The 25,694-nt window shown below is 51.5% G+C and overlaps 9 protein-coding genes and 4 non-coding genes across 13 annotated transcripts; 7 read left to right on the forward strand and 6 right to left on the reverse strand.

The window, feature by feature from the left end:
* The first annotated feature begins 2,578 nt into the window (after positions 1-2,578).
* Positions 2,579-2,668, forward strand: Asppvi_005102. Its single transcript has one exon. It is a non-coding gene; the product is annotated as a tRNA-Asn (tRNA).
* Positions 2,669-3,134: 466 nt separating this feature from the next.
* Positions 3,135-3,233, reverse strand: Asppvi_005103. Its single transcript has one exon. It is a non-coding gene; the product is annotated as a tRNA-Asn (tRNA).
* Positions 3,234-3,779: 546 nt separating this feature from the next.
* Positions 3,780-3,868, reverse strand: Asppvi_005104. Its single transcript has one exon. It is a non-coding gene; the product is annotated as a tRNA-Asn (tRNA).
* Positions 3,869-4,139: 271 nt separating this feature from the next.
* Asppvi_005105 lies at positions 4,140-4,231 on the reverse strand. Its single transcript has one exon. It is a non-coding gene; the product is annotated as a tRNA-Asn (tRNA).
* A 957-nt stretch (positions 4,232-5,188) lies between these two features.
* Positions 5,189-6,936, forward strand: Asppvi_005106 (putative NAD+ kinase; the record flags this gene model as incomplete). The annotated part of the gene is made up of 5 exons (XM_043301032.1): positions 5,189-5,218; positions 5,271-5,318; positions 5,392-6,388; positions 6,451-6,727; positions 6,780-6,936. The coding sequence occupies 5 exons, from the start codon at positions 5,189-5,191 to the stop codon at positions 6,934-6,936; spliced, it is 1,509 nt and encodes a 502-aa protein (XP_043156967.1).
* A 1,466-nt stretch (positions 6,937-8,402) lies between these two features.
* Positions 8,403-9,232, forward strand: Asppvi_005107 (trafficking protein particle complex subunit 5; the record flags this gene model as incomplete). The annotated part of the gene is made up of 2 exons (XM_043301033.1): positions 8,403-8,689; positions 8,743-9,232. The coding sequence occupies 2 exons, from the start codon at positions 8,403-8,405 to the stop codon at positions 9,230-9,232; spliced, it is 777 nt and encodes a 258-aa protein (XP_043156968.1).
* A 426-nt stretch (positions 9,233-9,658) lies between these two features.
* On the reverse strand, positions 9,659-11,200 carry Asppvi_005108 (microfibrillar-associated 1 family protein; the record flags this gene model as incomplete). The annotated part of the gene is made up of 1 exon (XM_043301034.1): positions 9,659-11,200. The coding sequence occupies one exon, from the start codon at positions 11,198-11,200 to the stop codon at positions 9,659-9,661; it is 1,542 nt and encodes a 513-aa protein (XP_043156969.1).
* Positions 11,201-11,568: 368 nt separating this feature from the next.
* Positions 11,569-12,081, forward strand: Asppvi_005109 (putative ssDNA binding protein Ssb3; the record flags this gene model as incomplete). Its single annotated transcript, XM_043301035.1, has 3 exons — positions 11,569-11,808; positions 11,869-11,923; positions 12,008-12,081. The coding sequence occupies 3 exons, from the start codon at positions 11,569-11,571 to the stop codon at positions 12,079-12,081; spliced, it is 369 nt and encodes a 122-aa protein (XP_043156970.1).
* A 798-nt stretch (positions 12,082-12,879) lies between these two features.
* Positions 12,880-16,567, reverse strand: Asppvi_005110 (putative GATA transcription factor (Ams2); the record flags this gene model as incomplete). The annotated part of the gene is made up of 3 exons (XM_043301036.1): positions 12,880-14,225; positions 14,278-16,319; positions 16,386-16,567. The coding sequence occupies 3 exons, from the start codon at positions 16,565-16,567 to the stop codon at positions 12,880-12,882; spliced, it is 3,570 nt and encodes a 1,189-aa protein (XP_043156971.1).
* Positions 16,568-17,413: 846 nt separating this feature from the next.
* Positions 17,414-18,132, forward strand: Asppvi_005111 (mRNA splicing protein SMD2; the record flags this gene model as incomplete). The annotated part of the gene is made up of 4 exons (XM_043301037.1): positions 17,414-17,436; positions 17,558-17,590; positions 17,783-18,031; positions 18,090-18,132. The coding sequence occupies 4 exons, from the start codon at positions 17,414-17,416 to the stop codon at positions 18,130-18,132; spliced, it is 348 nt and encodes a 115-aa protein (XP_043156972.1).
* Positions 18,133-19,581: 1,449 nt separating this feature from the next.
* Positions 19,582-21,107, forward strand: Asppvi_005112 (putative iron-regulated transporter; the record flags this gene model as incomplete). The annotated part of the gene is made up of 6 exons (XM_043301038.1): positions 19,582-19,624; positions 19,697-19,869; positions 19,924-19,963; positions 20,016-20,173; positions 20,232-20,777; positions 20,835-21,107. The coding sequence occupies 6 exons, from the start codon at positions 19,582-19,584 to the stop codon at positions 21,105-21,107; spliced, it is 1,233 nt and encodes a 410-aa protein (XP_043156973.1).
* Positions 21,108-21,470: 363 nt separating this feature from the next.
* Asppvi_005113 (Zn(II)2Cys6 transcription factor) lies at positions 21,471-23,658 on the forward strand (the record flags this gene model as incomplete). Its single annotated transcript, XM_043301039.1, has 4 exons — positions 21,471-21,507; positions 21,565-22,515; positions 22,561-23,500; positions 23,547-23,658. 4 exons carry the CDS (start codon positions 21,471-21,473, stop codon positions 23,656-23,658), a joined length of 2,040 nt encoding a protein of 679 aa, XP_043156974.1.
* A 47-nt stretch (positions 23,659-23,705) lies between these two features.
* On the reverse strand, positions 23,706-25,578 carry Asppvi_005114 (arylsulfatase; the record flags this gene model as incomplete). The annotated part of the gene is made up of 2 exons (XM_043301040.1): positions 23,706-25,362; positions 25,421-25,578. 2 exons carry the CDS (start codon positions 25,576-25,578, stop codon positions 23,706-23,708), a joined length of 1,815 nt encoding a protein of 604 aa, XP_043156975.1.
* Positions 25,579-25,694: the final 116 nt, after the last annotated feature.

Consider the following 25,694-nt stretch of genomic DNA (forward strand, 5'->3'; position numbering starts at 1 on the left):
GGGAAGGTCGCCGCATACTTTGCTCCCTGCTGTTTGCCCTGGGCTTGGACCTGGAGTTAGTCAGACAGTTGTCTCAAATAGCAGTCAAAAATTAATTCCATTCCATTCCATTCGCCGATCGCTCAAGAATAACAGCCCGCTTGCATACGAGCTGGGGCCTCGGGGAGAAAATCTGTCACAAGAGATGATCTTATCAAACGCCCACAGGCCACATCAATGCTACAGTATCAGCTGGCCTGGAACTAGTCTAGCCCCTCTAAAATCTATCCCCTATGCCTTCACCGCGGGCACGGTCGGCATCTCTTCAATGACTACCACAGCCTCACAGGATTAGGGTCAACTGCCTCTCCGTTGTCATAATTAAACACTACTAGAAGGATCAAAGGAGCAATCATGACGACAGAATCCTCTGATCGTCAATCGCACACTATGGTTGGAGTGTAAGTAAGTAGTAATTCAAGTCTCCAAGACTCCAAACGGGGTAGGACTTGGCTGTCTCCGCCTACTTAGCGCCTCGCTGCTGTACCAGGCTCAATCCAGCAACCCCGAAATGGCGGTCACAATCCAACCGCCCAAGACAGGAGAAGCCTGGAACTGGGCAATAATCGACGACACTAACTTAGTTAAATTCCACAGCCGTGTAGTGATCACCTCTAATAGTTACTTACTCGGACTTGATCCACATAACGAGGCACAGGCAGTAAGCATCACACAGAGACAAGGGATGTCAGATCAGAAGACATGTACGCCGTACTTGTCTACCATCTCTCCATCAGGGTTCATTGAACATGATTCAATCCTGATTTTGAAAGAGCACTCGACTCAGCGCTAGATGCCAGCCACTCAAAGTTTAAAGACCGCAAAGCTCGGGCATAGGAAATCCCGCTAATTGATTTGACTTGCCTTAGTTCCATGTCATCGGGGCCAGATCCTGTGATACTTTGGGAAATAACTGTAGCCGATTGCATTATCATTGGTCAAACATCTGTTCACTGCGGGCTTAGGCGCTATTTCAGCATTTTTAATTGAATTTTCCAAGTGGCCTTTGTAATCTCGCCTCGGCCGCGCAGCCCGCGCTCTAGCTGAGTAACCTCATCCTTGAAGGATTCATAGTCCTTCAATTACCATGTTTGGCCGCGTACACCGTTTGCCACAGCCACTCACCGTTTAAGATGTCTGTTTCCCGCGGCGCTTGCTGCAATCACGCACCCCAAGCTGTCACTATGAGACATATCAACCGCAGCAATGAGATGGCACAGAGTGTGCCTCATATGCCCCCGACATGCATGCCAGCCTGCAGTGCCAGGCCCTGCTAGCTCCTTAGCGGATGCATCGTATCCATTCGTAGGATTAGGTTCATTTGTGTGAAACCAAATTTTCATCCTTCTGCCGCTGCGCGCCGCGTGCTACGTCCGAGCGCCACAACGTCTGAGCTCAACCTTTGTCGAACTGAACCTAAACCTAAATCAGGAAGTTCAAGAACCTGATGGCTGTGGCCTGTTAGGCTTTATTATTACGGAAGTAAGCCAGCTCAAGTGGATGGTTCTTATGGAGCCTGCTTTGAGAAAGGCGAAGTGGGCATCGTGTGACTGGCACGAAGAACATTTCCTGGCAAAGCTTCCAGACTAGAGGTGACTCGAACATGGCAAGTTGGTACAGTGCGCGTTCATTGCACTTGGTGGCGGAGCATCAAAATACAATACAGGCTGGATCTACTGTTGAAATCCTGCACCATAGACTCAGATAGTAGATACGCCTGGTCATGGGTTTGAAGTTGGGAGAACGATCCGACGACAAGGTGGGTCTGCAGTCTGCGCTCAACCATCCTCAAAGAAAGGAGAACAGAATCCTGCTCATGTTCTCTCTCCATCGCCAGAATGATTTGGCGGACAGCTGCAGGTCGCCATGAGTCAAATGCGTACATGCATATCGCACCTGCATATGAATACTACTCCGTACAGAGCACACCAAATACGTCAGGCAGTATGTTTGGGTGCCCGACCAATCACGGCTGATGGCACCAGACAGCTCCTCGAAACTACCTTACTTCCAAATCGGGATCGTTGATATCAGCAAAGGCAGACTCTTCAAACGCAGTGTAGAGATGATATGACACTGACGCTCTCCATACTCCTGTAGACAGACTTGCTCACTTGCAAATAGAGGCAAACCTCAAGCAAAGACAGCACACCATACTGCATGTGATATGCACTTGATTACATCCTAGAATCCTAGTTTCCAGCATCTAGTCGTACAGCCAGGCATGTACACATGTGGTCCATGCTGGAGTGATGTATCACAGGCAAGGCAATGCCGAGGGATCATCAAAGGATCTTCCCTTCTGAACTTTCGGGAGCAATGTCCGTTATACGTCACACAGCGTAGATGGTCCAGATCAGATTCATACGAGCAAGAAACCACAGCAAGGGAAGGAATGAATGACGCCCACGCTGGCGCTGATCCTGAGCGATTCCATGGATTTCGAAAGCCAAGTGGTTCTAGCCGCAAAACAAGTTTCGTGGTTTACAATTATTCAGGTTTATAGGGCTTTAAATGCGGCCGGCAGAAACAATAACAAGTCTCCATGGCCCAGCTGGTTAAGGCGTCCGACTGTTAAGCAATAGCTTGTGCAATCGGGAGATCGGCAGTTCGATCCTGCCTGGGGACGAATTTTTGTGTCTTCGAATTTGAACACTTTGCTGATTTTTTTTCCCTACTGGATCAGCCCACTCATGGGCCGGGTCCGGCACAGCCGAATATACTGTCAAAGTAGTATGTAATCAGAACGTGCAAAAGGGGAGCCTTGGGTGGGTGAACGTCACCCAAGGAACAGTGCTACTCAAGTAACTGAGTGTCAAAGTCACTACCACCTCAAGCTAAAGAAGACTGTACTCCGTAAGGACAGATACGTAGTTCTCGGAACTTTAAGAGCTGTACAGGACATGGTCATATCCGCATCCATCCCCTTGAGAGAACAACCAGCTATCATTTGAGAAACTCGCCGTACTTCCCCTTTGGCAAAGCCACACAGCCTTCACATATTTTTCAGGAGCCAAAAATACCATGAGGAATGAAGAAAGGGGGCTTCTGTGCACCAAAAAAGGGTCAACGTATGTTTTACCAAGTACAAAAAACGTCCCCAGGCAGGCTCGAACTGCCGATCTCCCGATTGCCGAGTCCAACAATGGACAACGATAACAGTCGGACGCCTTAACCAGCTGGGCCATGGAGACATCTGATTGGCTAAGTGAGTGCAGCGCGTGTCTCAAGGCGCTTGAAAATCATCGACTCGGAGGACATGGCCGAGTTGGGTGGCTTCCCAGCTGCGGTCGTGTCAGCCAAGTTAGCCGTACGTGGCATTGGAAATACGACCAGGCTAAAAGCTCGGACGGGAACGAAGGAACCAGGACCTGTATCTGACTGGGAATCTGGATGCCTTGAGTGTTCATCTGGTAAGCGTCTCAAACGAACAGAGGGCGTAGTACCAGCTTAAAGGAGGGACCAAAAGGCTAGAACTTTCTCGCGTGGCCGGTAATAATGTTCAGTGCCATGGTATTCTAGATCAACTTCGACTACGGAGTACTCTACACAGCCTCAAACTTGACTGCTGCCTGTCCCGCTGTTGACCACTGCAGCAACACAGGACGAATTGTTTGCCACTTTCAGACGGTGCGTCAAACACTGAGCTAGCGTTGATGATGAATTGAGGCAGAAATCATAAGGCAGATTAAGGAGTGATTGACAGCAGAGGGTGTAAAGTAGAAAGGCAAAAAAGAATTCGTCCCCAGGCAGGATCGAACTGCCGATCTCCCGATTGCACAGCTACTGCTTAACAGTCGGACGCCTTAACCAGCTGGGCCATGGAGACCAATCGTTGAAGAACCAAACTCGCTTTTGGATACATGAGACTAGGGACATTGAATGCCATCAAACTCACTTGTGCGGTTGATAGAGAGGATGCCTTCACGCACACCCCAGTCCGCCGAGTGGTTGCAGCCTCGCAGGAGGAATCTACCTATTATTATCGATATTATTACGGAATAGAAAAAGTCACGATCGCTGGTAATTGAGTCAAGGCAGAGTTTGGACTGATGGAGATCGGTGGTAACTGCCAACCGCAGAAAGAAGAACAAAAAATTCGTCCCCGGGCAGGATCGAACTGCCGATCTCCCGATTGCTAGGAGCAGCTAGCTTAACAGTCGGACGCCTTAACCAGCTGGGCCACGGAGACAAGTTGTTGAAGAACGCCGAAAATGAAAATATAATATACTATTCGATTTAAGCTGAATAAGTCCTCGAATGCCGAATGCTGAGCCTACACTGATGCGGGGATGAGAGCTTTGCTGATACATTTACCTAGCTACATGCAATACTCCATTTGTCCCTATTAGACCGCAAGGTCAGTCGTCGCGACTTCGACACAGTATGCTCCCTTATTATTGGAGTCTAATGTCCCTGGCATATGGGAATGTACTCTTATAGTGGTTGAGGATTGTGCATCTTGTCTCAGAGACCATGGTGTTCATCTCCCTTTCACATTTGCCCCTCGATGACTATGTTTTTCAGGTTGAACTACTAGGTTCTAGGCTGGTGGATGGCGGGAAGGGTATCAACATCGACCGGGAGGAGACCTTATTGTCTGCTCTCAATATTATATTCGTCCTTACGTTGTGCGCGCGTATATGATACTCTTTGTTCTATGATTAACGTGAGAACGAATGCATCCTTAGTTTCAACATGGCTATTAGCTACTGCATCATAGCACACAGCGTGGGTATATTTGGGTAATACCCACCAGAAGTTGTACTGAGCTATCATGAATATATATATCGCTGACATGGAGGGATTGGCATAGATCCCCACAGGCCAAGTAGACGGACCATTCTAGCCAAATCATACAACTGGATATGCTGGAAAGACACACCAAAACTACAAGCACAATAAACACCAAATTAGCGCCAACAATGAGCGTTGGCAAGTATTCACGTTGATATGCACTTCAGCAGGATTAGACATGATGACTGTTTGAGCCGTGTAACGACGTCATACCCACTTCGAACGGAACCGTAACAACTCACTGAACGCAGCAAGTCAGATTCTCAATCCACACATTATGGGACAATCGCGCCAGAAGGCCATCAGAAAGCTACTCAGAATCAGTTACTTTTGAGAATAGAGCTGTGGCATAATGGAGAAGGGGCTGTTGCAGGATGACATTGTAAGTCGCCAGACCCTCACTGGCGGAACTGCCAGAGCTGACCTGACGGAAGGACCACGGAGGGGCAATCAGCGACACAGAAATGCCTAACCAGCTGGAGGTACAACAAACGCACAAACCCACGAGTACTGAGATTGAACCTTCTGCTAACCGCTGTAACCCCTACCTGCTAGGTCGTGATTTACCCCGACTGCAGTCACCGCCGCAAGTCGTCGTTGGTTTCGGTAGACGACGCAAGATCAAGACCACACATTGACAGTTCCGACGAGAGAACAGCATGCTTCGTGCATTCATTGATAATGGGTGAATGGATAACGCCGCCATCCAAAGACATACGACCAGATTTGAAGCCGAGCAAGGCGCACGAAACAATCACTCCACAAACGAGCGTTGACGACGACGATGCGATTAAACCGTCCGAGGCGAAGGATCGAAAGGCTCTCAAGACACCTCCTACAGTGGTGCAATCACGTCACCTGACCAAGAAGCAGCTATCGGACATGGCATGGAATGTGCGCAAGCTGTCAAAGAAACTAGGGAGCATCAAGCTCAAGCTTACGGTGAAGAGCGTATTGTTGGTGACGAAGGTGCGCGACGAATCTCTTATCGTACTTACACGGAAGGTTACCCAGTGGCTGCTCTCCAAGGATCGATCGACAAAATATGTCGTCTATGTGGAGAAGCGGCTGGAAACGCACCCTGACTTTGGAGCCATTCAACTCCTTCAAGAAGAACCTACAGCGGAAGACCGGCTCAAGTATTGGGATTCAGATATGGCATCCGAGGAAGCACATTTATTTGACTTTGTTGTTACACTAGGAGGGGACGGAACGGTTCTCTACACGAGCTGGCTTTTCCAGCACGTCGTACCACCCGTTCTCTCGTTTTCTCTGGGTTCTCTGGGATTCCTGACCAGATTCGATTTCAACCAATATCAGAGCACACTAGAGACGGCGTTTAAGGACGGTGTCGTGGTAAGCCTCAGACTAAGGTTCGAGTGCACGATCATGAGGAGCAATCGTCGGCCGGAGAACGACGCAACAAACATAACGAAGCGGGATCTCGTCGAAGAACTGATAGGAGAGGAAATGGAAGGAACATTGACCCATAGACCGGACAAGGTTTTCCAGATCCTCAATGATGTCGTGCTTGACAGAGGACCGAACCCTAGTAAGGCCCCCCGTGAATGCACTCGCCTTGCATGGAAATGGATCCCTGACTGACCCTATCAGCGATGTCTCAAATTGAATTGTTCGGTGACAATGAGCACTTCACAACGTTGCTAGCGGACGGCATCTGTATAGCGACGCCTACCGGCTCGACGGCGTACAATCTGGCCGCGGGAGGTTCACTGTGTCATCCAGAGAACCCTGTCATTCTCGTTACCGCCATCTGCGCCCACACCCTGTCTTTCCGACCGATTATATTGCCAGACACCATTGTTCTACGTATGGGAGTGCCTTATGATGCCCGAACAAGCTCATGGGCAAGCTTTGATGGTCGAGAGAGGTGGGTTCTGCGACATCGAAGCTACATTGAGATTCGCTGACAGCCATGGTAGAGTCGAATTGCTGCCGGGCGATTATGTGACTGTATCCGCATCGCGGTATCCGTTTGCAAACGTGCTACCCCACAACCGGCGTGGCGAGGACTGGGTGCAGTGTATCTCCAAAACGTTGAATTGGAATTCGAGACAAAAGCCGAAGAGCTTTAAATAGCGCATGCTGCTGCCAATGCAGCACCAACGGGGGATTCGCCGGTATGCGGTCATGACTTGTATATAGAGGAGCCATCTGACATTGTTTGCATATGGATATTATTGGGGGAAGACATGCACCTGACGATGATTTCATACTCATTCGCTTCTCATCTGCTCTTGTTCAATTCCATACAAAGCGCATAACCTTGGAATCATCTATTTACGTGGCCCTCAAAGGCATGGCATTGTTCGATATTGCTTAACTGAAGATAATTATCATGAGTAATGGAAATTCTGTCAGCCCGATCGAACCTTCGATTTTGCGTCGCTTGTTCTGAAGATTTTCTTTCTGCTCTTCGCTCTAGAAGCTTCGTATGGGTCGGTGGGTTTCCCGGGCAGCACACAGGCCGACTATAAAAAGCCTTCCGCCGCCGCAAAATTTCTTCTTTCTGCTCTTCCACAAACGACACCAATTCGACTTCGCACAGCAGCATTGCCTGCCCAATTGGCACTGGAGTTAAATGTAGACTCCTGCAGTTGATTGAGCTTCTAAATATGCGATAATAATATTGCTTTTGGTCATTTACAGCGCACCGTTTCGCGACTCACTAACTTTTGGTAAGTCTTACACTTTTTTCCCTGTCCTGTCTCAATCCTCAAATCGACCAACAGAGCCTTCTGGCTCTCTTATGATGAAAATTTTTTCCTACATTCGCAGTTTCCACGCTAGCCGTCGCCATGAACCCATCATAGACGTGCTCTGTGCGCATTATCTTCCTTGGATGTCTGATTCTTTTTGGTCATTTGACATGGACTTGAGCATGACTTTTGTCAAGGTCATTGAATAGTTGCTAATAATGGCTTGCAGTATAGCTTGATCCTCAGGATTATCGTGGTTGTCGAGGGAGTTGATTGTGGGACGTCTGTGTCGTTGGTCTGGCCTTGATCGATACTGGATACTCGATTGCATCAATTGACACAGCTACGACTATAATTTCGTTGGGAGTTAGATATAAATGATGAATTTACTTCCAGACATGCTCAGTTTCTCCCTGTTTACTTGTTTCTACTCCCTTGACTGCACCGTAGGCGTTTAGGTCAGCGCTTGTAGCTGTCAAACACCTCGTACCAAAATTCGAGAGAAAATAATTTATAGAACTGAATAATGTCTGTGGAAGCACCGATGGTTGCTTTGTCTGGCTCACCAGTCGCTCGTAGTCTAATAGAGTACATTCGCTGCGCGGTATTGTATGGCCTTCAGCCCCGAGGAGGAGTGATGTTGAACATCTCAACCTACACCGTCAACGCTCCTTATCAACATCCAACATCGCAGATCGAAAACCAACGACCCCCCTGTCAAGCTCCCTCGTGAAATAATCTCCTTAACAACATAAGATGATGCAATAATCAATTCAATTACTGCTCTCTCTACCTCATCCCGCAAATCTTCCATCCCCAGCGGTGCAACAACCAACCATAATCGCCATGTCACAATCACACCCCGCCAGACACTCCTCGATGCTGTCCGTCAGCACCAGCGGAGCAACCATAGCTGGCACCGCTGAGAGACAGCCACCCCCAAAGCAAGTGACGACAGTCGCGCAACAAAGCCCCGGCCTGCGAATCCCGTCGAACCGCAAGACGATCTACGACAGACATCTGAACCGCAGTCGAAATGCGGAGCTCAGCAGGGCAAGCTTCGCCTTCCTGTTCGCGGAGATGGTCACATATGCCCAGCGAAGAGTAACAGGGATACAGGATCTAGAGCGCAGGTGAGTGCAACGCGGCTTGATAGATTCGTCGCCCCATCCTGACATCACGCCAGGTTAAACGAACAGGGCTACCCCCTCGGCCTCCGTCTCCTCGACCTCCTTTTCTACCGCTCCATGTCCTCCTCCACATCGTCCGCGCTATCGAGCTCCTCAACCTCTGCTTCTCCTCCTAATCGACCTCTCCGCATTCTCCCCCTGCTCCATCTAATCCATGGGCCCCTCTGGCGCCTGCTCTTCCAACGCCCCGCAGACGCCCTCGAACATTCAGTGTCCCCCGAAACACCGAACGAGTACATGATTACAGACAATGACCCGCTGGTGAACACATACATTAGTGTTCCGAAGGAGATGAGCATGCTCAATTGCGCTGCCTTTGTGGCGGGGATCATAGAGGGGGTTTGTGATGGGTGCGGCTTCGAGGCCAAGGTCACGGCGCACAATCAGCCTACGGAGATGTGGCCCGGGCGGACGATCTTTCTGTTACGGTTCGGCGAGAGTGTCATGGAGAGAGAGAAGGTGTTGGAAAGAGCAGGGGTGAAATAAGTGGATGGCTGATCGCTGAGCCATTGCCTAATGGGATGGACCAGAACAGTAATGCTCCAATTGCGACGACTCTGGGAGTTATTGCATTGGATATCAAGGGAAGGACTATTGATTCGTCACACCACGGTCAAGGCGCGTACGTTGATCCAACGAGAAGGGAGGATATGCTTTACCAAGCGAGCGAGGGCTTGTTAGACGTTGTGTTTGTATCTGCAAGCATGATGTCTGTTTTATCTTACACACTCCGTTCACCAACCCAGATACAGGGTATATATCCAAACCCCACGAGAGAAAATGTTAAATATGAAGAATGACAAAGGCAAAGACCTTTCGCAAACTGCAATGCAACACAATCACCATTCCCATCCGCATTTTCATAAAACCAGGAACTCCAAGAACATAAATGATTTCTTCTCATAAGCCTGTCTATGTAGCATTGTCAGTACGCCGTCGCTTGTCGCGGTCCTCGTATGGCGAAGGACTCCGTTTCCTTCGACTGCTGGTATCCGGTCGGTACCGGTCTCTTGAGCGATCTCGGTCACGACTACGGTCACGGTCGTGGTCACGGTAGCGGCCACCATCCCCATAACTGTCTCGCCGGCTATCATGTCTGTCGTCCCTACGGTCGCGGTGACGGTCTCGCCTCGGCGAATATGATCTTGACCGTGACCTTTGTCTCTCGCGTACAGCACTGGCGTTGGCTCCCGTGGGACCCTTGGGGCGATCATCCGGACGGTCAGGTAGGAATCGCTCGTCACGGATACCGAGAGGGGCAGCCTCCCGACGGCGGGAACGATTGTCGAAGCCATCTCCAAAGCGTCCTGTATCCTCCGTCCTCAAGTCCCTGTACCGTGTCCTTCCCTTCTTTCCCAGCTTGGTCATATCCCGAATTTGCATATATTCAGGCAAGGTCTCACGAGCGACATCGTCCGCGAACCTCTGCCCCATGACGTTTCTCTTGTCAAGTCCTTCGCGTTCCAGGTCATCACGGAAGAAGGCACCCTTGTGGAAGTAGCGCTGCATAAAGCCGGTCTGGCCACGACTGGCTTCTTTCTCCTGTTTCTGCTTCTCAATAAACTCCCGGTCCTCGCGTTCGCGCTCTTCCGCAGTGAGGTTCCGACGACGCTCAATCTCTTCGCGCTCCTTCTCCGCTGCCTCGATGGCTTCGCGCTCTCTCTTGATGCGCTTGAGTTCTCGCAGCTTCCAAGCAGCATATTCTGCTTCTGGATCCACGCCGTCCCGATCATCGATGGCACCCTCTTCGCCCGCTTCAACTACTTCGTCGTCATCCCACGCTCTGTTCGCCGTCGTCCGCGCAATGGCTTCCTTCTCCAATTGCTCTCGAACCAGCATGTCCGCTTTTTCCTGTCGCTGCGCCTTGCGGGCCTCCGCCTCCGCCACCGAATCAGCAACATGGGCGGCGTTTTGTGCTTGATTCGGTGCATTGTTGCGCTTGTCTTTCTTGATGAACGTAGGCCGTAACAGAACTCTCCGGGGCGCCTCCTCTTCTGAGCTACTCTCCTCCTCCTCACTTTCCTCCTCCTCCTCCTCCTCCTCCTCCTCTTCTTCTTCCTCCTCTTCGTCCCCACCTGCTTGGGCCGTCACCGTCTCCGCTCGGTCGCCAGCAACACGAGCGGTTACCTTCGGTGGTGCCTCTTCCTCCTCTTCCGTCACAAACCCTTCTTCGTCCTCGGCCTCTTCAATCCTCACATCTTGCACGCCCTTCGTGATCTTCCCAGCAGCAGCAGCGGCGGCAGCAGGGAACGAGGTCGCCTTTGGAGCCTGTTGCCTCTGCCGTTGTTGTTCCTGTCTGCGCCGCTCCTGCTCCTGTACCTCTTCCTCTGCATCCTCGTCTTCTTCAGATGACGAGGGTTCCTCTGCGATCGGCTTTCCGGGCCGGTAGCGCTTAACTGGCTTGAGAGGGTTGGCGGTCATACCGCGATGTTGGGAGGGAAGCGGAGGAGGCATGGCGACGACCGATCGAAAATGGGGATCAATATAAGGCCGTATCGAGACTCTATCAGCTCATCAGTCGTATTACGAGACTGCGGAAAGGTATATCGTCCGCAGAGGGTGGGAATGGCTATACCGCGGAGGAAAAAGTCGATATCTCCGATCAAACATCTGCCGATTGACGTATGGAGCCCAGCCCAGCGGGCGGTCGAGAGTGTAATGAGATCACGTGAACACGCGTTGCGCGCCCCGCGACGGAGCTTAACCACGGGCAAGATATCAACCTCTCTACATCTACAACGCTGCCTATCAATCCCAGCGAAACAACTACTACAGGACCCAAATAATCAACCTCCAAGGTCCCAAAGTCAGCGAATCCAAAAATGTCCCTCCAAACCCCCCGCGTCCTCCCCGCCCACCTCCACGCCTTCCACCCCTCCAGCGGCTCCTCAACACACACCGTCCGCATCCTCGGAACGGTAACAGCCCTGCACGGCGACACCGCAACAATAACATGCGGGAATAACGGGGACGTCACTCTCATCCTGAAGTCAGACTCGCATCTCCAGATGGGAAAGTTAGTCGAGGTGGTAGGGAAAGTCACTGAATTGGAGGGCGGGCAGGTACGTGCCTCTGATAGCAAAGAAGAAAACCGGACAGCAGGAGCTAATGATGCGTAACAGGGCCTCGGGATCCGTGTCCTTGCCACGACGGACTGGGGTAACCCTTCGGATTGCGGTGAGTGCCTGGCGCCCCTCACCAACTGAGAATCAGGCGTTGGAAAGCAAAGCGGGCGAGTGACTAATGATGATGGCTGCACAGACTATAAGATCTATGAACACGTTGTCGAAGTGACGCATAAGCTGAAGCCCATATTCTATGATTCCAATGAATAGATGGATCGGTTCAATTTGCGCATATTTGGCGCGCCGTTTTAGAACTACATCTCAAAATTGACGTACCCTCTATTCAGCGACAAACCTACGGATACGATACCTAGATACTCTGTGGAGTCTGAAAGGAGATCAATGGCTCAGGTTAACGCAGGATGGTTGCTGTTCGTGGGATATTCTTCTCAGACTCTTTTCTCCTTTTTTTCCCCCAAGCTTCCTTGCTTTACTGGATGAAGCAAGGAGTATAATGGCAATAATAAGGATATGTATGTTGCATTTGCCAACGACATGTCGAGGCTTCTAACTGCTGTTTGTAGTTGTTCAGGTCTTAAGGATTGGTCTCGGTTGGAGTCAAGTCATACCAAGTCTATTCCTCAGAAGACTACAACTGTACTTGCAGAATCGTTCCAATAAATGTATGATGCATATCTTTTGTTCATTGTCTAGATGCTAAGAAGAGACATACTGCCTTTTTGATGTCATAACTAAGGAAAATTGGTCCAACAGTCAGGCTAGGCAACAGTAGAGTGAAACAAGCTTTTGTGCTTTTTGACGACCATGTCAGATGGGCAGAGTAAAACGCTAGAACAACATCATGATATGGGACACTTTCGCATAGAAATGCATAGGAAAACAAAGACTTCACTGGAATTGCCAGGAATCCCGCCCAACGCCTTCGCTAAAAGCTAACAGACAGTGAAAATTTGATCATGAATGAGGTGTGTAAGAATGTAAAAGATGGAAATGGAGAACGAAATAGTGAGAGGAAGAGCGAGGTCATAAAGCATTAGTTTGTATTACTCAAGCTGACTCCTTGCTCACGGACTCCGCGGTTTTGCTTCTGGAGCCGAGAGTAGTGACATCAGCAGTGATTGAATCTGAGCCAAAAAAGCCAGAGTCCAAGGCGTCTGCACCAGCAAATTGGAATGGATCAAAATGCGCATTCTTTTGAATGTCCGGATCGGATAGAATGGCGTGGATGAGATCTTCGTCCTCACTTGCGCCGCTGCGCCTACCCGTCCGCTGCTCGCCGTTTGCCTCCTGGTCGTCGGATCCGTTCAATGAAATGTAATCGGATTCAATCCAACCAGACCAGTTGCCGCTCGCCGAGCCCTTGGGTTGCCCAAAAGAAAATAAGGAGTCACACTGTGCGGAAGACGGCACATCTTCAAAGATATCAACAAGCATACTGTCAATATTGCCGAAGGCCTCCACATTAAATTCACCGTCGGACATAGAAGGCAGATCGGTTCCTAAAGATCGCAAAGACTTGGGCGTTTTATTTTGACGGGGCGTCACAGTCGTACTGCCCTGTACACGGTGGAGTTTCTGCGCGCTGAGCTTGGTGGGCGTCATGTCTGAGCTTCCCTCCAGGCGCGCTCTGGACAAAGGCGAGATACACGGCAACGAATTGCGCTTCTCTCCCAGCAGGTTGCTACGCTGGTTTCGTCTTCTGGGGGTAGGACTGGCGGGCAGATCATATTCGAAAGGCGGACTCTCGAATAACCCTTCTAGGTCTTTGTCAATGGCAGTGTTTTCCTTGTCTTGAGATTTTTGACCTGGATCGCGACAGTTAACGCGAGGGCTACGGCGTGGACTGTTCAGGGCGGAACCGCCCAAGGGCTTGAGAGGACAACCTTCGTTCTGAGCACTATGAAAGAGCGCTCTTCTCACTGGCTTAGGTGTAAGGCTGTTCTCATCAACCGCTGGACCAGGGCGTTTCTCAAGGTTTCGGGCTGGGCTGGACTGGATAGCCCGCCGCAGCGCCTCCGTTGCATCTTGCTCCTGCCAACGCTTTTCTGCGGTGTCCGATGACCGTCGTGGCTCAGCGCTATTGGCACGACGCCGCTTGGAGGGCAATTCTTGAACGTCATCGTCATTGTCTCGATCGTTTCCATTCTCGTTGCCATTATCTGCGCGCGGGGTTTCCTCTTCCGCAGGCGACGAGGCATCAGATGCGCCGGGAGAGGACCCAGCCGGCCTTGAGGACTGGGGTTTGGGGTGTATTTTCGCCAAAGTGCCATTGTCCGAGAGCGGGCCTCCTCCCTTACGATTCCGGGGCATCCGCTTTTTCTTACCGCTGGCTGGCTTGTTCCATCTGTTCTCCGGCCGCATACACTTGAATTTGTGCAACCAAAGACCACAGGCTTCCTGTATGTCAGCAGCAATTCTAGTGAAAAAGTCAACCTCTGAACTTACGGTTACAGAGAAGGATCTGGACGAAGTCATTGTCGGCGTCAACCAAGGATTTCTTGAACATTTTGAACTTTGTGACCTCATCCTTGTCGTTCCTTTCCAAAACCTGCCAGAATAGCATGGTCGAATCCTTCATGCGCTCATTGGCATCAGATTCCCCTCCAACAAACTCCTTTGACCAGGCCCTGCGCCAAGTGGGAGTTTCAATGGCCCCGCAGTTCTCGCAGTAAGGAGGGACCTGACCGTCTCGGATACACTTATCCAGGCGTGCCTGGACCTGCCTAAGCCTTCTTGCCCCCGCTCCACTCCGGACTTTGCCATCCTCAGTCACAGGCTTCGGCGTAGGAGTCTCAGCACTGGGGAGGTCGCTCATGGGACCTGCCCAGGAATGGGCATATTGAGCAGGGACATGTGTCGGAACGACCGGATCGCTTGCGGGAATCGCATTCATCAGTTGCTCCAATTCACTTTGTGAAATGGGGGCAGGAGCCAAAGGCTTGGGGGCCTGTCTGAAACTCGCCCGCGATGGTGGCCTCGAGCCGGCCGCACTGGCAGGACCGCGAGGCGGGGCAGGAGCAGGAGCAGCAACTGCTTCCTTCGGAGTCTGCTCTGGCAAACCGTCTCTGGCCAATATGTTTTCGATCTGATTCTCTGGTACTGTGGGAGGGTTGATAGGAGAGCTGGCCTGGGCTGCAGCATCCGTTGCGCGTCTGCGCTTTGGCGCGTCATTTGAGATCGACTTTGCACAATCCTCCAAAGGAGTACCCATATCGTCATCCAAGAGATCATCCAAGCCACCACTCATGAAACCCGAGTCGGGATCGGTTACCATAGGTGGAAGGACGGGACTAGATGGATTGGGAAACCCACAATCCAAGACTGGAGGCGAGGAAGGCATACTGATTGATGGTTCGAACAGACCCTGGTAGCGCGGCTCCTCTGGCGAGTGAGAGTTGTCATCACCTGGATCATCACTCATGGGGTATGGTGAAGTATAGTTATTGCTCTGTACAGACGATTCGCGTAGAAGGCTGGGGGCCGGTCTCCCTCTGCGGGGAAGGTCGTGCGACCCAGAGATAGGCGTTGGCGGCCGGACAGGCTCCTCGTTCGAATTCTGGGCAGCAGCGATAGCGGGATTGACAGGGGTAGGACGGTGAATCCGAACAGAGGCAGCCGTACTCGCTGCGACACGCAAGGAGCTTGGCTGTCTCTCAATGTTAAAGTCAGATCTACCTGGCCAATCCGCTCGATACAGCTTGGCTCGCTTCCGTGGCTGTTGGTCGGCAGACTCATCACAGCTTCCATAACCTGACTGTACCGAACCCCGGCGGCTGCCATAGTGCGCATGCGAAGGCAGCTCAGAATCGCGCATGGAAGCACTAGAGGAAGGGCGAATTTCCCCGTGTGACCTTTCTTGCTGCACCAGCTGCTGAGGTACCTGCTGTATTTGAAGATGCTCATGATGTGGCTGAAGTTGACCAGGTGTGGACACCCTGCTTGGAGCGGCAAGCGCGGACTGCGCGGGTGATATAGACCGAAAATTTCCATTTGGAGCAATCGAAGACAATTCCCTCGGGGTGGATCCTTCGCTGAGTAACCGGTGAAACCGTTCGATTCCAGCGTGATCCATGGGTGATGTTGTGCGGTCAATTGGTTGCGTGTTGGAGGGACCCAACAGCCCGGGGTTCTGACGAAGAAAGACTGTCCATGATTGAGCGTCAAACTCATGAGGAATGATGTTGCTCAACTCCCGATATTTCTGCATGCTTTCGAGGTATTCGCTCTGCATAACAGTAGGTACTGGCACCAATCGCAGTTTGACCTCCAATGTTTCTTGTGCACCTTTTGAGAAGAGACCGAGCACATTTTTGCACACACGACCCGTGACCATAGTCTTCGATTGATGTGCTGGTGCGTTGGGAGTCGGAGAGGCCGAAGCAAGCACCCATGAGAGCATCCCCTGACCGACTAGCGGCGTCTCATATTCTGAATAGTCATATGCATATACTGTGTAGTCTTGTCCCAGCTTGGCCACGAGTTCGGGACTAGATTTGTCGAAGGACGATCCATTAGTATGATTCGGCTTAAGTTCAAGGACAGGGATTACCCACCTCGCAGACACAATGGCTTGAATGCACGTTTTTAGCTCAATGACACCAATCTGAGTTTGGTCGTCCAGGGATGCAGTCTGGATGTCGAGCAAGTGAGGCCACCGGGCAAGGCAATTCGTTTTACTCTCATCGTCAAACGTGTAGAGTACCTTCACTGCAATCCCGAATTCAATGGTTAGCATCAACAGACTGTATCTGACAGAGCAAACCCACGCCTCATAGGCCGGACGGATATTCCGTCCTGAGATTCCATGCCACAAGCAATCCAATCTCAACCATAAGCCAAAGTAGCTGTGAATCCAAAATAGAACTGGAGATAAATGACGTTCGGAGGTTTATGGGGAAGACGCAAGTGACTCGTTCAGGTGTGTCGGACGCTGAGGTACAAGGGAGAGGCGAGTGCTTTGGACGCGACGCAAGGTAGGAATTTCGAGCCGAACCCGCTCCTATCGGTTATTCATAGCCAGCCTTGATTCGATCGAAGCTTTGGGTCGACCCGGAGAATGCGCAGGTATGTATGATTATGCAATATGGGACGCGGGGGAAGTCGACTGGAATGTTCAACGTGGGACAAACAGGTAGGGGCTTCCTTGAAGCTTATATCGAGTGAAGACGGCGTGAAGAAGGAATTGAGGGAAGGAGTGAACTGAGAACAGCCTTTTCGTCGAGTGAGAGCAATATGACTCGTCAAGAAAAGGAAGCAAGGATGTAACTGAGGAGATGGTTGGAGAAGAAAGCAAGTTATGGGAGAGAAAAGCAAGCACGCCTTGCATTCGCACCAGACGCTGAGACGATCGCCTACAGCGTGTTGAGTGTTTGTGCCGACGCGACGTGACGCAGCCAATCGCGACCTCGGGAAGAGATGCCTGCAAAACACGGCAGACGCGTGGCACGTGACTCTCCCGTGCCAAGACTTGACACCAGGCTTGACCGCCTTCGACTAAGAAGCTGCTGAGGGCAGAGAGAGCGCAAGAGACAAGAAGAGAGAAGACCAGAGCAGCCAGCCAGTGCCTTTATATACAGCCACCATGTCGACCGATCCCAAGATTCAGTACGTACTTACCCCTCTTTTCTCTCCAGGGCTTCACCATGAGTCATTAATGGAATTCAATATGGTGTAATTCCGACCTCATTCTGTTCCGCCCATGCTAACCAGACTGTCTATCCAACAGGGATTTGCTGAACAAGCCCAAGAGCGAACTCACGTACGTGCATCCTATATTTGACCTTTCATCGTCGCATACCCTGTGCTCGAACGCATCGGACTTTGAATACGTCATGTGACAGTCACCCATGCGACGCTTCCCTATACTTGATCCTGTCCATCCAATTCGCACATCCACAGTACCGTGCTATCCCATCTCTTACGGCATTTCTCTGACATTGTGTTTCTCCAGTGAATATGAGGTCGCCTTGGTAGAAGAACACGAGCTCACAGCTGGCCCCCTGTCTCTTCTCCAAACCGCTACTCGCACCCACACTCAGGTTCTGATCTCATGCCGGAACAACCGCAAGCTACTAGCCCGAGTGAAGGCTTTTGACCGCCACTGCAACATGGTACTCGAAAACGTGAAAGAAATGTGGACGGAGAAGCCGAAGGGCGGAAAGGGAAGGGGCGTGAACAAGGATCGCTTCATCAGCAAGATGTCAGTACAGACCTTCTATATGTTACTATGAGTCACACCTCCTAACTCGTCCTATCAGGTTTCTGCGAGGCGACTCTGTTATCCTCGTTCTGCTGAGCTGAATGGTTATCACCCATCTGCATTTCACGTGACGTGCCCGACCAATTTGCCCTGGGGTCCTGCGCCAGTGCATCTTTCTTCGTCCGTGCTGGAAGGACACGAGGACGACGCATGATTGACATTGATACCCTTTTTCTCCAGTGGATCGCGAGGCGTCTCTTTGCCCGGTCAGGGTTGGGGGGGTGGACTGGGCAAATCTGAGTACGACCCTAGCTCTCTTTCGGGCCGATAGCATCTGTTCACCTCTTTGAGTTCCTCGTCTGGCTTTTGTGTTCATCTCATATGACGGGGTCGATCTGGCGTTTTATGGTTTGCATCTTTGAAAAAGTTAAGAGGTGTAAAGTAGTTTAGTGAGCTGGACGGTGCAGGGCCATCATTTTAGACTGGCATCCTGAATCTGAAGAGAAACTCATTATCAGTAAAGACTGGGGTGATTCAAATCTCCTAGGGAATATCAAGCATGATAAGCTGACCAGAGCACCGCTCTCTAGCATTTCTGGTCATCCTGAGTAGTATTACGAATTCTAGCAGTACTCTAATGGCCCGTGATTAGGAAGTAATAAAAGCATAAATCCAAAGCTAGCTCTACGCTTTCGTCGCTTGCTGATGATTCGCTGGTTCAATCCTTATTGCAGAACCATAGAGCAACATGTAGAGAAAGAGAAAACTTCAAATGGCTGGATTCAAGTGTAAGTGAAGAGGAACCGTATCTGTAGATTGCCTGTAGACATTCCGCATTTCCCAGCACGGTACCACAAGAGATGACGAGTGAAAGGACGGAAAAATGGCCAAGAACTTGCGCGAGGTTCATCCTATACATGCCCTCTTATGATTAGACATGGGAAAACCACGTTCATGGAGAAGTCAAGAAGGTAATTACTTGCCCTTCCGATAAAACATCATCTACGGAGAAGAGTTGGGCCAATGATCGTCAGGCCACCAATTTCCTCTCGCATCCGCCTGCAAACCTTTTAACTTCGCAGATGCGCTCTTCACTATTTTGACTTCATGGCTTTTTTATATGCACTTAGACAAACGATAGACCGACTATAAACCTGGTTGAGGGATTATATAATCCATAGCCATCATCGGCGAGGCCAGCATTTTACAGACCGGGGACCACTTACTACTATCCACTGCAATCAGGGCCGATGATGGAATCGCAGCCAGATATGAATAGTCATCAGGAAGACTCTCTGGAACCGGCCCAACCTCTTCTAGAAAGAGAAGCTTGCCCTAACGTACAGAGAAGTCAGACGGCAAGCTCTCGAAAAGTGTTGACGAGACTTTATGTCTCTCACTTCTTGTCGACATGGAACTCACGCATGTTTGAATTCGGCGCTGTGTTGTTCCTTGCTTCTATCTTCCAGGGAACACTGTTGTATGCCTCGATCTACGCGTTGGTGCGTTCTGCGTCGGCAGTGGTTCTGTCTTCCTGGTTAGGATCCAAGATGGATCGGTCGAACCGCCTGGTAGCGATCCGACATTCCATTGGTAGGTCGCTTCTCGTGCCAACATATTATTACTAAGTTAATGAATGGTTACATGATGGCTTACTCTTCTTAGTCTGGCAGAGAGTCCCTGTTGCAGTGTCCTGCGCATGCTTTGTAGCCCTTCTCATGCCTTCATGGCGAGAGTCTGAGCTTGTTGTCTCGGGTTTATTTCTTGCCGTTGTCCTGCTCGCTTGCATGGAGAAACTGGCAGCAACAGCAAACACGGTGGCTGTGGAAAGAGACTGGGTATGTCGTAACAAAGTGAATACTTCTGAGCAACGGACTCTAACGTCGGGTTAGGTCATCATTGTTTCAGACAACCTAGCAATCGAGAGGCAAGGTAGATAACTTAATATTCTGACGTTAATCTACATTGACTGACGCCTGTATAGATCTGAATGCATCGATGAGACGGATAGATCTATTCTGCAAGCTTGTGGCCCCTGTGGTGATATCGCTCTTCGATAGCTTGTCTACAAAGGTTGCGGTCTGGACGGTTTTGGGAGTGAATGTTCTTTGTGTTTTTATTGAATACATTGCCATTGCTCAGGTGAGTTCATCGTTTTCCGCCCTTTACACCACTTAAGCCTGACAGGATATCATATTAGGTGTACAAAGCGATACCGGAACTCCTGCGGACTGCTACAGTCCCGACTGATTATGGAAGTGTAGCTGTCGAAGATGCACCCGAACATCCCACGGCGAACCAACAGAGTTTGATTAAAAGTGCAATTCACCTGGCCAAACGGGCTGCTTCACCCTGGCGAGAGTATGTGGCTAGTCCCATCTTTCTGGCATCCTTTGCCTTGAGCCTGCTCTACCTTACCGTACTCTCCTTTGGCACCACGATGGTCACATATCTCTTGCATACGGGATTCGATCCTCTGCAGGTCAGCTGTATGAGAATCGGCGCTGTCCTCGCGGAATTGTCTGGCACATGGGCTGCTCCGTTCATCATGGGCAGGATCGGGCCCATTAGGTCGGGACTGTGGTTCCTCAATTGGCAGCTTGGCTGTTTGGCCACTGCAGCACTGGCTTTTGCCTTGTATGACTCGAACTCTCGGCTGGTAGCAGTGAGCCTCATCTTGGGAGTTGCTTTGAGTCGGATTGGTCTTTGGGGGTTTGATTTGTCGGTCCAATTTCTCGTTCAAGAGGTAATCGCTTTCCCACCTGAGGGCTGCTATCGGAAGTTGCTAATGTCTACCTTGTAGGGTGTCGAAGAAGATGCCCGGGGGCGATTCTCTTCCACCGAAATGAGTGTGCAAAACGTCTTTGAGATGCTCTCATTTGCAACCACAATAGTTTTTCCGCGTCCGGAGCAATTCAAGTATCCCGTCTTTATCAGTTACGGGGCGATTGCGTTGGCAGCCATATGCTTTGCGGCATACGTGAGAAAAGAGCGAGGACATTTGCTGCACATGTCCAAGTGTTGGGGTGGCGATAAAATGCGAAGGTCGTATCAGGCACTTCCCGGAGGCTTATAACACGATCCATCCCATTTTTGTACAGAGATATGACCAACCCTGTACATTCTGATGTGAACATACCACGGGGCTGAAAGATGTATATATATGTGCAAGTTGTGACACTTAGTGGAAATAGCCTATGTATGTAACTCCTCAGCACACCATGAAATCACCATGATATCAGGGTATGAATGCATTTTGTTATATCTACAGTCGAGTCTCTCAGACAAGGGAGCTGCTAACCTCAAGTTTGCCGTGGTAGGCTATCCTCGGCCTCGCGATGGTGGAGAGCGGGCCGTCCCAACTGCGGGGAAATTCAGTGCTTGTTTGTGTGTCTCGCTCGCAATTGCAACTGCGCGTTGCCCACGCCAACTGCGCACCATGCCTGTTGAGCAGGGGCAGCCGACTTATTATGGAGGTAAACCACCTGTCTAACTGTCGTTCATATTCTGGCGACCGTTCTTTGCTTGTGCAGGTTTCAGCTATTCTGACTGCATCCAGGCTCCTCCCAGAGCACGGGGATTAGGCAGGTCAGGTCCTCGAAGACGATCCGGCTGCCTGACATGTCGAGCGCGAAAGGTTCGGTGTGATGAAGCGAAACCGATCTGTGCCAACTGTACCAGACTTCGGCTGGGTTGTGTTTACAAGACGATTGTGCCTGCTGCGGTCCCGCGACAGGGTAATGGTCACACAGCTGCTGTGACGGGAAATCCGACCGCAAACACCTTGCAGAGACCGGACGCGAGCTATTTCAGTACGGTACTACGACCTGATGGGCAGCAGGCCTATCGACCGCCTCAACCAGCTGACGCTTCACAATTGCGATCTGTGGATAATGCGGCCACGTCACCCGGACCATTTGACATGCTTGGTTTCATGAGCGAGTTTACGTCCGAGTTGGAGCGCAAACACCTCGATCTGACCAATGGATTATCTGAATTTACCAATGCGACGTCTTCCAAGGCGTCAGACGACACTACAAATGTACCGCATACTGATCGATCAATGAGCTGGGACTCAAGTGTTTATTCAAAGGGAACGCAATCACAGTCGCCCGCTACGGAGGGTATGTGGCCGGAGACTGGAGCCGCGTACGAGGAGCATCTGCTGGCATATTTTCTCAACTCTGAGCCACCCGCGACGATATTCGGACCCGTGAACCTTGAATGGAAATATGTGCGTGAGGTTATCGTAGCGCAATCGGGCGACTTCCGACCTTTGCGGAATAGCATCTACTGTTTTGCAGAGGTGCATAAGACCATCAAGGAAGGGAGCCAGCCTAATTCGGCATCGACATATCACCAGCAGGCAAGTTTGGAAGGGCAGTCATACATATTTGGACACGTGGATGAGCCAACGTTGGTCAAGGTCTTTACCACTGTCTTTCTGCTCATGTTATCTGAAGTAAGGCATGTCCAAGTTTATGGTAAAAGAAATTGACTAAAGGCAGTACAGTCGCTATCATCCCCAGACCTGGGCCACCATGGTACATCTTTTCTCCACTCGGCATACCTATTGCTTCAGCGCTTTCACGATCAGATCCAGTCATGGACTGGCTTTGGCCGCCTGGTAGTCTCCTGGGTCTCTCTTCTGGATGTGAAATCGCTGATTGCCGGCCGAGATGGTGATCCTTTGATTGAACTCGGCAGCCTGGCCGAGCTCTCGACCGAGCAAAACGAATCGAGCGGTGCCGTTAGCGGACAATTGTCCACCAACAGCGGTATTATGGACGATCGTCCGGTAGACAAGAAAGTGACAGAAGATTACCTTCTGGCGAAACCAGGCTATCTTGTCTACGATGCCATTGTGGGGCCCGCGTTTCGGTTCTTCGTCCAAGCCCAGCAAATCATCCGGCGGATCGTGTGCATCGACCTCCATCATCGCAGTCGCGGGACGCTGGGAGATGAATTTGAGGTCCTGCAGATCGCCCACAGAGTGGGCGCTGATCTGGAGACACTATGGAACTGCCGCCCACCGGTGCTGGACGTCTATGACCGCCCTGAAGAGCTGCTTGACTCCTTAAGTCAGTCGGTCGCGGATGAGGTATGCCGTACATTCCGACAGTATGTGGCCAACTTTCTGGCGATTTTCATCTACCTGCACCGGGTAGCATTTGCCATTTATCCGCGGACTGACCGTGTCAACCGCGCTGTGGATCAAATCATCCAGCTGGCGACGGTTGAGTCGGCGAGTACGCTGCGACACCTGCCGGTCAGCTTCTTTTGGCCGCTTTTTATAGCCGGCCTGGAGGGTACGTTGACTCAACGCCGGTGGATTGTGCAGGAGATGCAGCGCATGGTGGCCTGTGACAGCGCTGTGACGCAGCGGCATCCCAACGCAAGCAAAGTGCTGTTTCTTCTGGAGGAGATGACGCGTAGACAAGATGCGTCCCGAACCTGGGCAGACTCGCGGTGCGTGAGGCGCGAACTCTTTACTGATTTTTATGTTCTGATATAGCTTGATATGGATATGCGTCAAGAAGAATCTTTACGGTATGTTTGACGGTCAGCGGAGCCGTTACTTGCGCGCAAACTACATGGAGATTGCTGCAGACGAGCGTTCATGTTGACCGCATGGTAAAATTTTCATACAGCGAGGGAATTAGTCAGTCACAAACTAAAACTGCTTGACCACTCTCTGGAACCGCTGTGGCTTCCGCGTGAACTTTTCAGGCTCATCACGAGCCCCCTTCTTCCAGTAATCATACTCCATCCAGGCATTCTCCGGCATCTGCGCTTCGGTCGCCTCGATAAAGTCACCCAGATCCGGATTCAGAGGAATCACACCCGTCTCGATCACGTACTGATCCCACAGTTTCAGCAACTGCTTCAACCGCTCGGGATGAACGTCCGCCAGGTCGTGCACCTCGCCCGGGTCGTCGGCCAGATTGTACAGCTGCCATCGCTCGGGCCCTTTGGGTTTCGGAATATATACGATCTTCCAGTCACCGAACCGAAGCGCCGCACGGCCGCAGGTCTCCCATCCTTGGATGAAGTCCTTCTCGTGAATCCGTTCCGACTCGCCTCGTGCCCACGGGTAGAAGCTCTTGCCGCGCATGGGCACCACTTCGCGGCCTTGGTACGTGGGAGCCGGATGCCTGACTCCGGCCATGTCAAGGATAGACGGTGCGAGATCCATGACCGTTGCGAACTGGTCTGTAATCCCACTCCGCGCCACAGACACGTTGCTGGGGAACCTGGCCAGGAAGGGGACGCGGACGCCGCCTTCGGTGGTGTAGGCTTTGTACAGACGGGACGGGGCGGTGGCGGCCTGCGCCCAGCGCGGCCCGTACCAGATGAACGAATTGGCATTGCCTAGATTCTCGAGGCTGTTGTCGTAGTATTTCTGCAGATGGGGCATGACGCCGCTCTGGACCATGGGGTAGGCCTCGTAGGCGGCGCCCTCGGCGCCGTTGTCGGACATGAAGCAGACAAAGGTGTTGTCCAGCTCGCTGATGGAGGCCAGGTAGTCGACGACCTTGCCGACGTTGGCATCGATGCACTCCACCATGCCCGCATAGACCTCCATGGCGATGCAGGACTTCTTCTTCTCCTCCGGGGTGTAGTCGGCCCATTCTTTGACCTCGTCCGCAACGACGGGATGCGGCTCCACGTCCGGACGGATCATCCCCAGCTCCTTGAGCCGCTGCAGTCGCTTCAGGCGCAGCGCATCGGGTCCGTCGTCGTAGACGCCGCGGTAATGGTCGATGTACTTGCGGGGCGCCTGGAGCGGCCAATGCGGGGCCGTGAAGGGCAGGTAGGCAAAGAAGGGGCGCTCGTCCTTCCTCTCATGCCAGTCGGAGAGATACTGGAGCATCTTTTCGCCGTATCCATCGGACGAATACCACCCCTCCGGCAACCGCTTCACGTAGTGATCATCTTCCATGTGAAGGGCGATGTAGCTCGCTTCGAGGAAGGTAGGCGTGTCATCGGACCCCTGCAGCTGGGGCTCGTAGGCATAGTGGTTCGAGCAAGCAGGCAGATGGGCAAAGGAGCGCTCGAAGCCTCGCTTGTGCGGCGATCGTTCGGGAGTGAGCCCCAGATGCCATTTCCCGGACATGACGGTGTGGTAGCCCGCATCCCGCAGCAACTCGGGGAGCGCAACGACGCGCTCGTTCAAGTATCCCTCATAACCTGGCATGCCGCGCTGAGGCGCCGTGCTCATCTGGGACCCCTTGGGTCCGTTCTGACCGGAGATGTTGGTCCATTCGATCAAGTTGCCAAGACCTGCGATGTGGTGGTCTGTCCCGGTCATGATCATGGCGCGGGTGGGACTATAGCGGTTACTCCAGGGTCAGGGGCGCTCTGTAATGCTAGAGAAAAGGCACTCACGAACAAGCAGCCGCAGCATGAAAGTCTGTGAAACGTACTCCTCCATTGAGAGCAAGACGATCGATATTGGGTGTGCGGATTTCTCCCCCGAAGCAGCCTACATCGGAGAAGCCCAAGTCATCGGCGACGATGACGAGGAAATTGGGACGTTTTTCCATGATAGAGCAACAGCAGACGGTATGAAACACGGAGATGAGAAGCGAGGTAGAAGGGATAGTGAGGGGAGAGCAGCGTAGCCATTATGTATCAGCTCAGCCACCAGTGTGGTTGTTGT

The sequence above is a fragment of the Aspergillus pseudoviridinutans genome (genome assembly GCF_018340605.1).
Source record: "Aspergillus pseudoviridinutans IFM 55266 DNA, scaffold_3, whole genome shotgun sequence".
Lineage (NCBI taxonomy): Eukaryota > Fungi > Ascomycota > Eurotiomycetes > Eurotiales > Aspergillaceae > Aspergillus > Aspergillus pseudoviridinutans.